This window comes from Micromys minutus (genome assembly GCF_963924665.1).
Source record: "Micromys minutus genome assembly, chromosome: 10".
In the NCBI taxonomy this organism is placed as follows: domain Eukaryota; kingdom Metazoa; phylum Chordata; class Mammalia; order Rodentia; family Muridae; genus Micromys; species Micromys minutus.
This window is the reverse complement of record NC_137979.1, coordinates 20,941,389-20,951,320: the sequence shown is the minus strand read 5'-3', so window position 1 is coordinate 20,951,320 and position 9,932 is coordinate 20,941,389. Positions and strand designations below refer to the sequence as shown.

The 9,932-nt window shown below is 50.3% G+C and overlaps 1 protein-coding gene across 3 annotated transcripts; it reads left to right on the top strand.

The window, feature by feature from the left end:
• Positions 1–1,426: 1,426 nt before the first annotated feature.
• Positions 1,427–9,932, top strand: ALOX15B (arachidonate 15-lipoxygenase type B; the record flags this gene model as incomplete). 3 transcript variants are annotated; one of them, XM_080922826.1, is made up of 14 exons in its annotated part: positions 1,427–1,573; positions 1,661–1,883; positions 2,119–2,200; positions 5,288–5,410; positions 5,618–5,721; positions 6,704–6,876; positions 7,085–7,231; positions 7,332–7,535; positions 8,236–8,322; positions 8,455–8,624; positions 8,776–8,897; positions 8,998–9,098; positions 9,176–9,346; positions 9,753–9,932. In XM_080922826.1, 14 exons carry the CDS (start codon positions 1,427–1,429, stop codon positions 9,930–9,932), a joined length of 2,034 nt encoding a protein of 677 aa, XP_080778952.1. The 3 variants fall into 3 exon arrangements, with proteins under 3 accessions (XP_080778952.1, XP_080778953.1, XP_080778954.1); XM_080922827.1 differs by lacking the exon at positions 8,236–8,322; XM_080922828.1 differs by lacking the exons at positions 8,236–8,322; positions 8,776–8,897 and having other exon boundaries at positions 8,981–9,098.

Sequence of the window (9,932 nt, the reverse complement as noted above, 5' to 3'; positions counted from 1 at the left end):
TCCCGTGTGTCTGCCTCAGCAAAACATCCTCCCACGTTTCTGCTTCAGCAAACATCTCACTAGACAGTTTCCAGAACCATGTCAGTCTATCTTCTACACACCATACCATAATACTGCTCAGGGTTATGACCAAATGTCCCCAATGCAGTAGGGAGTAGGCCTCAAAACTAGGAGGCAACATGAAGGTTTCACTTCTTTATAGGAACAAAAGAGCTGAAGTAACACACACACACACACACACACACACACTGAACAACCTTTGTTGTCTCTACCTCTTTTGCAAAAGTTTCAAATTTTTGAGCAACTTGGAGCCTGCACCCACCACCCTTTTCCACCAATATCCTCTTAGCCTGGAGCTCACACATCCCCGTGCCCATGACTTCCAGGGAGACATCCTTGGTGACCACTATACTTGGATGTCTAATGGGCACAGTAAAGAGAACTTCCAGATGAGAAACTACAAATCTCTTGTTTCCCTCAAGGGAAAACTCTGTCTCCATCTTTTTTCTCCCTCCCTCACTCTAGCCCTGCCTTCTTTTCTCCAGTGACCTCAGGGCCTTTGCACAGACAACTCCCCACCAGGAAACCAGCTCCTAGACATACCCTTTTCAAATATACACTTAATATTTTTATACATTATTTGAGTTTTCCACATATGCATACAATATATCTGATCATAGGCTCACCATCCCCACTACAACTCTCCATGACTTTCCTCATGTTCCTCCCAACTTCAGATCCTCTTCCTTTTCAATAACACATTGAGTCCAATTAGTGGTGCCCATAAACACACACCCTCAGCTCACCTCTCACCTTCTCTGGGTCTCTGAGGGTCTTTCTCTCCTCCCCAACTTCTCAGACTCTCACATCAGCAATGTCTGACGTCTTCCCCAGCATGCATTATCATCTAAAATTCTAATACATGCACAGTGCATTTGATGAATTCCCCCTGGTGTTTAACCTTAGTAAAGAGACAGGCAAAGCTACAGACTTGCCTGGGCCTGTGTTGGCAGCATCTAATAGTCCTGGCTCTCAAAATCAGTTATTAAAAGAAATGAAAGCAGCCTTGTAGTACGAGATGAGTTATAGGAAGTGTGCCCTCATACACATTTAGAGCTAAGACGGCATGCAAATAAACTTAATACGTGTGCCTCACATCCCAGTTGGGTCTGGAACTCCCCCAGGGACTGGAGTCACTCCCCTGTCTCAGTGCCACCCATTGTCACTCCAGATTTCAGTCTGTCAACCCACCTACTCCTTGCCCTAAACTCTAGAGCTCTTCCAGGTGGCAAAGAAGCTGAACTGGAACTCAGTGGGTAGCCAACACATTTTCCCTTAACCTGACTTGGTGGGCGGGGCATCCCTGAGGTTAAAGCACCCAGCCAGGTAGTCCAGCTTGCAGTAGAGAGCCAGACTAGTCAAGAGGATGGCTAAATTCAGGGTGAGAGTATCCACCGGGGAGGCCTGTGGAGCTGGCACATGGGACAAAGTGTCTGTCAGCATCGTGGGAACCCATGGAGAGAGCCCCTTAATACCTCTGGACCATCTGGGCAAGGAGTTCAACACTGGAGCTGTGAGTTTTGGGGGAGCAGGCAATGGCGACTGTGGAGGAAGGGGGACCAGAGGAACCATCCTCAACATACTAAACAGCCCTTCCTAGGAAGAAGACTTCGAGGTGACGCTCCCCAAGGACGTTGGTGCTGTGCTGATGCTGCGAATACACAAGGCTCCCCCGGAGGTGCCCCTCCCGCTTCTGCCTTTCCCTCCAGATTCCTGGTTCTGCAACTGGTTCCAACTGGAGTGGCTACCTGGGACCGCACTCCGCTTCCCCTGTTATCAATGGCTGGAGGAGGCGGGGGAGCTGGTGCTGAGAGAGGGAGCAGGTGAGGGGGCCACGGAACTGGCTGAGGCTGCGGAAGGCGCACCACAGTGAAGAGGCACCTAGGCCTGGGGAGTGGAGAGGTGAACTGGACACCAGGAAGGGGCCGAGGAGAGAGGAGAAAGGAGACTGACAGGAGCAGGAGGTGATGGGAGTCAGCTTGCAGTGGAAGAAATGTCCTGGTGGGTTGACAGTAGTAGGAAGGAGAATGTCTTTTCTATCCACAACCCCGCCCACAGCCAAGGTGTCCTGGCAAGACCACCACCCTAAGCTGAAGGACCAGCGGCAGAAGGAGCTGGAGACCAGGAAGGACATGTACAGGTGAGGAGGGAGATAGTCACCCCTGCTGGAGGACTCATTAATGGGACGAGAAACAGCAAAAATCTAAGACTGACCCCAGGTACAGCAGTAGGGAGCACCTGGCAGAAAAGCAGGTTCGCGGGACCTCTGACTCTGAACATGTGTTTGCGCAGAGAGACCCGCATCCTCCCAAGCCTTTCAGGTGGCTCTGGCACCCACTCAAGTTTGAAACCCACTGCTCCATCAACCCTGTCCCGTGGCTTCTGCCCTCTCCATCTTCCGTTGTGGTTGTTTCTTTTGTTTCTCCTTTTCTCTCACTGGCTGGGTTGTTACTGTCTCCCTTAAATACAGGCAGAATTCTGGGCATCTAAGGGGGTCCTTCAAACCCATTCCTACACAGTAGAGACACTCTCAGACAGGGTTAAGAGTTAGAGCAGAAAGCTCCCGGCACGCTGAGCTCCTAGTAGGTGGAAATTACAAAGGCCTAAAGTCAATTACTGACTCAGGTGGACATTTTCAAAATTGCCCGGTGCTCTAAATCTTGGTTGATTTCCAAATCCTGGGCCTCCTGCTTTTGCCCCAGGTCTCTGGAGACTGAGCAAGCACAGGCCCATTTGCTTCCTGGTGATTTGACTTTGGTCATGAAAGCCATGACATTAAATCTCACAGCAATAAACAGGGGGTTGGGGTGTGTTGAAATCTATGTCCTTGATGATGCAGGGCCAGTCTAGAGTCTAACAAAAGAAGCTAGGAGGTCTTGGGTAAATCGCTTACTGTCTTTGATTGCGGTTCTCTTCTTAGTTTCAGTTGTTAGGGAAAACAAAGGAGAATGGTTAAGAATGGATTTAATAAGACCTGGGAGTCTAATTCTGCATTCAAGGCTGCGGGTTTCTTCTTCGGCACTGTGTTTAGTGTAAAACAAGCAAAACAAAACAAACAGTGCTGTGTGTGTAGCCTGCATACATGTACATACAACTTCATGTAGTGGGTAGAGCATAGTGCAAGAAAAGCCTTAAATGTGATCACCAACACCACTTAAACTATACAGGGCGAGACATACCTATAATCGCATCATTTTTGAGATGGAGGCAGGAGGATCGGGAATTCAAGGTCACCTATGGCTGTCTAGTGAATTGGAGGCTCGGTTTCTGTGAGACCCTGCCCCCAACACCACCAAGAAAAATAAGAGCAGCCAACCACATGACCGCTAGGCCCTGCCTAAATGTATGTGGTTAGCGTTGCTCACGGTCTGTTCACTCTTGGAGGACCATCAGCATTTATAATTAACGAGAGGCTTCAGTCCCCCGCATTAGCATCTTCTGGGTGCCACTCAGAGGACAAGCACTCAGGGCCACCTCCTACCTACTGAGAATCTGCGGTTGACCAAGAATCTCCAGAGGAAGCCAGTGTTAGGCTGTTTGAGACAAAGAGTTTGGCCACCACCTGGTGGCAGAACACGTGAATTGCAGACTGTCCTGTGACACCAAAAGCTCGAATGTGACTTTTCATTATTACCTTGTTTGTTGGACACTGGTTCTTGAACCTAAGTCCTTTGCATTCTAAGTAAACACACGTCACTGATTTATATCCCGGGCCCTTTATTTTTATTTATGTTACAAAAATGTGTGCTGGGCAGTGTGTGTGCATGCCTTTGATTCCCTAGCACTCTGGAGGAAGAGGTAGACTGAGTTCTCAGTTGGAGACTAGCCAGGTCTACTGAGCTAGTTCCAGAATAACCAGGGCTACACAGAGAAACCCTTTCTCAAAAATCCAAAAAGCTCTAATTACATGTTTTTTACATTGTATGTCTTTATGTAGACAACTTATGATTTGCATGTGGAGGTCAAAAGACACCCTAGGCTTGGCAGTGGACAGTAACTTTTTAATGTTTGATTTTTGCTTTTTAGTTTTATTTTTTATACTGGAGATTGAACCCAGGGCCTTGTGCATGCTTGGCTGGTGCTCTATTGCTGAGCCATATTCACAGCCCTTTTATTTTGTTTTATTATTATTATTATTATTATTATTATTATTATTATATTGTTGTTGTTGTTGTTGTTGTTGTTGTTGTTGTTGGAGAAAGGGTCACATTGTACTGGCCTCAAGTCTAAAAGGCTATTTTTTGAATGAGCCAAACACCAAATGTTAAGCTGGTTCAAAACAAAATTTTATTTTTTCACTGGAAGCTCTCTGGCTTGGCTTGTATGATTGTGGAACAGACTCGGTGACCTCAGGCCAGGGTAGAATACACGGACACAGTCCTCAAGCTGTGAGAGTGGGAACCTCTGTACAGGATGTCTGCCAAAAGCAACCGACTCCTTGGGGATAACCCACTCCAGGCCCCCCAACCTTTCACAAGTGCATCTCTGTAGCCATCCTGGGTTCGGATCGACTAGAAAGGAGGTGAATCGGCAGAATGCAGGGTTGTCAGGGAAAACAGCCACGTCTCAGACCACAAACCCAGGTGATTCCCTAGGTGTTTTCTTCTTCCCTCTTCTCTCCTTTGCTTTCCCTTTCTCCCTTCCTCCCTTCTTCTTTCCCTCCTTCCCTGCCTCTCTCCTTCCTTTCCTCCCTCCCTCCTTCCCTCCTTCCTTCCCTCTGCTTTCCTGGACTCCCACTCTTCCTGCCTTACAGACCTAATAGTATTCATATAATCCAGATACTTGGGCTGGAGAGATGGCTCAGTGGTTAAGAGCACTGACTGCTCTTCCAGAGGTCCTGAGTTCAATTCCCAGCAACCACATGGTGGCTCACAACCATCTGTAATGGGATCTGATGCCCTCTTCTGGTGTGTCTGAAGACAGTGACAGTGTACTCATATGTAAAATAAATAAATCTTTAAAAAAAATAATCCAGATACTTAAAAGATCCCAGGGCTTGGCTCAGCTCCAACCTCAACCAGTTGACCCAACTTGGTGCCTAGAAGTCTCCCTGTGGGGACATATAGCTTCCATTCAACCCCGTGAGCATAGAGGGAGGGAGGGTCTCAGGAAAGCCCCTGACAGAAGGGGACTAGCTGTAGCCAGGTTCCCCTGGGGCAGAGATTCTTCTGTCTCCATGGAGGGACTCCTGAGGCCTGCTGCTAACCATTCACCTGTCCCCTTCTAGCTGGAAGACTTATGCTGACGGGTGGCCTCGCTGCCTTGACCACGAGACTGTGAAAGACTTGGACCTCAACATCAAGTACTCCGTGATCAAAAACGCCAAGTTCTACTTGAAAGCCCACTCTGCGTGAGGATACCTCCCTGCCCCTTGCCCACCTTCTCTCTTCTCCTCGGTTCCTGTCTTCCTTCCTACACAGTTCGCTCAGCCCTGCCCAAAGCAAGGTGTCCTATCCTGCAGGACAGTGGCTACCTTAGAGCACTGACTATCTCAGGCAGACAGAGGAGGGTTTTCTGGGGTCCAGCACCGTACCCCACTCTTCACTTCTCCCATCAGGTTTACAGAGCTGAAATTCAAAGGGCTCCTGGACCGCACGGGACTCTGGAGGAGTCTGCGAGAGATGAGAAGACTCTTTAACTTCCACAAGACTCCAGCAGCAGGCGAGTCACTGGGGCCAGGATCGTAACCTCTCTCTGGGATATCAGTTCCCATCTCTGCTGGGAGGCTCGAACAAAGTTAACTAGCTAATTAATCAATTATCAGCAACAGTTTACCTTGTGACTTTACAGGCTCCTTGTCCTTCCTCCTAGACCTTAAAGTTCCCATAGACACATAGAGGTGGTAGGCAGAGGGAACCCTTGACTTACCCAACGGTTATGCATAAACTGTGGTTGGGGCTGTAGACACAGGCCTCACAGTGAGGTCAAGCTGTGGTTTTTCATAAGACTCAAAGTCACATCATTAGGTGAAAGCAGGACCCGCCCTAGTTTTCAGGATGTCCTAGGAAGCAATAGTGGGGAGGTTAAGTGGATAATAACACTGAAGGTAAGGTACAGGACAGACAGTGCTCTAAGGACTGAAGACAGGAACGATGGAGGCCATGAAACAGAAAAGTGGGATCGCTGTAAGAGAAAGAAGATGCTGTGGCCCAAGTGGACTAAGGGAAAGAAAGTCAGGGAGCAGGCATCACAGCCATGTTTGAGTGGGCTGTGGCAAGGTGAGCTTTTCCTAAGCACCATGTGAGGCTAGTGACTGGCAGCCATCTGGGAATGATTCAACTACATGTGTTCCAGGGGATGAGGTAGATGCTGCGGGGAGCAAGGACAGAGACTCCATGGCTTTTAGTGGGAGGAGCATGAAGTTGCTACCTCGGGAGGTTCTAGGCTCTGCCATGCACAGTCAGTTTGCCATTCCCTGCGATGCCAGGAAGTGGAGGCTTGAGCCACCCAGGCTGGTATCAGGTAGACCAACATGAAGATGGGCTGATCTTTGGTGAATAGTCAATAACCAAATCCAAGGGTTCACAGGAGGTCAGGAATGAATAGGCACCCAGGAGGGACAGATGAGAACTCTCCCACGCTAGTAAGGAGAAAACCTGAAGGAACCTTGGTGAATGGTCCCCATATCCCCACCTTCCTGCAGAGTACGTGTTCGCACACTGGCAGGAAGATGCCTTCTTCGCCTCCCAGTTCCTAAATGGCCTCAACCCAGTCCTGATTCGCCGCTGTCGCAGACTCCCAAAGAACTTCCCAGTCACCGATGAAATGGTGGCCCCAGTGCTGGGCCCTGGGACCAGTCTGCAGGCTGAGTTGGAGGTGGGTAGGGAACAGACAGCGAGCTCTGCAAACTCTATCCTAGTTTCTTGATGCTCATGCCCCTTGGAGACAGAGGGACCAACTATGCCTTGCATGCCAAGAACCAACTCTCAAAATGCACTCCTTGGGTAACCCTGGGTCTTCTTCCTGCTACCTGCCCCCTGCTTGGGGAAGCCAAGTACAGTCAGGGCCCACTTTTCTCCTGCAGAAGGGCTCCCTGTTCTTGGTGGATCATGCCATTCTTTCTGGAGTCCAAACCAATGTCATCAATGGAAAACCCCAGTTCTCCGCAGCCCCAATGACCCTATTATACCAGAGCTCAGGCTCCGGACCCCTACTCCCCATCGCCATTCAGGTCTGTAAGAAGACAGGGGATGGGGGCAATGGCAAAGTGCAGAGGGTCCCACTGAGTGGCTGACTGACACTGCCTCCCTTCTGCTGGCCTTGCCCACCAGCTCAAACAGACTCCCGGGCCAGACAACCCCATCTTCCTGCCCAGTGATGACAAATGGGACTGGCTGCTGGCCAAGACCTGGGTGCGCAACGCTGAGTTTTCCGTCCACGAGGCTGTCACGCATCTGCTGCATGCCCACCTGATTCCAGAAGTCTTTGCCCTGGCCACGCTGCGCCAGCTGCCCCGCTGTCACCCTCTCTTCAAGGTAGGTGGCTCAACAAGCTGGCGGCACGCACCTTTAGTCTAAAACATTTGGAAAGCCGAGGCAGGAGGATCAATATGAGTTTGAGACCTTCCTGGTCTACACAGCACATTTCCAGGAGAGCCAGGATGACTACACAGAGACGCTTTCTCAAAACACACAAGGTGGGCTAGCCTATAACCAAGCCTATATATTCTGTGCATTATGCTGTGTCTTCTGGTTGAAATCAGAAAGTGTAAGCCTCCGGGGGAGGGGACGCTCTGCCCTTCTCAGAGAAATCTTAACCTGGTAAAGAAAACAAATGTAGCCTGTGAAAGCCCCTAGGGGCCTGCTCTATGCCCTTCACTTTGAGTCTTCTGACTGTGGGGTCCAGCACAGGGTTCTCTGAGGTGTGCTGTGAGGAACAGCTCCACATTGCTAGGCCCCAGCCCTGCTTTTCATGGTGCTCTGCCCACCACAGGGATAAGACATCCCAGGAACTGCCCAAGGTTCTCATTTGACAAAATGGTCTAGTGTCAGAGGGAAGAAAAGGCCTGCTGGCAAACCGTAGACAGACGCTATGGGGCTAGCTTTCTTCACTAGGCAGGGGACACTGTCACCTCACCGACTGCACCCTCCTCTCCTCACTGACTCTGTGTGACTCACAGGGTGGGTGGTTTGTAGGGACAGGTTTGGGTTCCCCAACTTTGCCATCTCCTTCCAGCTGTTGATCCCCCACATTCGGTACACACTGCACATCAACACGCTCGCCCGCGAGCTGCTCATCGCCCCTGGGAAGGTGGTAGACAAGGTAGGAGCTGCCCTTGGAGGGGTGGCCATTCTTCACTTGGATGAAGATGAGGATCTGGGGTGGGCATGGCCCCTGTGACCCTAGGACCTCTGCTGCCCCTGCTTTTTAGAAGCCAGGAATTCTCTCGCTCAGTCCACAGGCCTTGGCATTGGAGGGTTCTCTGACCTGATAAAGAGAAACATGGAGCAGCTGAACTATTCTGTCCTGTGTCTCCCTGAAGATATCCGAGCCCGAGAGGTGGAAGACATCCCAGGCTACTATTACCGAGATGATGGGATGAAGATCTGGGGGGCAATAAAGAGGTGAGTGAACCATCCCTAAGAAGGGACATGAGCAGAAAGACTGGGCAGGAGATGGGGGGGCACTGGAGGGGTTCACAACAAGGAGGCCTTGTGTGGATTACCCTGGGCAACAGGCTTGGAGTCAGGAATTGAATCCTAGTGTTCCTTACAGCTTTGTCTCTGAGATAGTCAGCATCTACTACCCAAGTGATGTATCTGTCCGAGATGACCAAGAGCTCCAGGCCTGGGTGAGGGAGATCTTCTCTGAGGGCTTCCTCAGCCGAGAAACCTCAGGTACAGGGACCTTAGCCCTTGGGTGGAGCCCCACCTTGGCCTCTCTGTGAGGTCCTCAGTTCCCCCAGAAAGCCTGGCTCCAGCCCAGCTCTTCCCACAGGTATGCCCTCCTTGTTGGATTCCCGGGAAGCCCTGGTCCAGTATGTTACCATGGTGATATTCACCTGCTCAGCTGGGCATGCAGCTATCAGTTCAGGCCAGGTAAGGAAAAATCAGGCCTTCGGGCATTGTGATGGAGAGTCAGCGTCTCGGTCTCATTTTATCTTCTCTGCCTTCAGTTTGACTCCTGTGTTTGGATGCCCAACTTGCCACCTAGCATGCAGCTACCTCCACCTACTTCCAAAGGCCAGACACGGCCTGAGGGTTTCATAGCCACGCTCCCGGCAGTCAATGCCACATGTGATGTCATCATTGCCCTCTGGCTGCTAAGCAAGGAGCCTGGGGACCGTGTAAGTAAGAAGCTATGAGTCAGGCCAGAGTAGGCTGGATAAGGAATTGTATGTTGTTTATATTCCCTGGTCCCAAATTAACCCTGGCCCACACACACTTACATCCATTTCCCAATGGCATTAGCTCTTGACCATCTTACAGTGAGGATCCAGTATCCGGAAAAGATAATGAAAACTTGGTTTCGTCAATGATGGTGACATGGGAGTCAATGCTCCTTTAGATCTTCATATTAAACAGTCTAATCGCTGACAGCCATTGTCATTTAGGAAAAGGCTTGGGTTAGAGACAGGGTGAGGCTCAACCAAGGACTGTGTAAGGGGAAACTGTGGGTATAGTTAGTCATGGTGGGTTGCAGCTGCTCAGAAGCTGGGGACCTCAGCAGCTCAACCTGTGATTGGTTCCCAGAGGCCCCTGGGCACCTATCCAGATGAACACTTCACAGAAGATGCCCCACGGCGAAGCATGGCTGCCTTCCAGAGGAAGCTGATCCAGATCTCCAATGGCATCAGGGAGAGGAACCAAAGCCTGGCACTGCCCTACATCTACCTGGATCCTCCCCTCATTGAGAACAGTGTCTCCATCTAA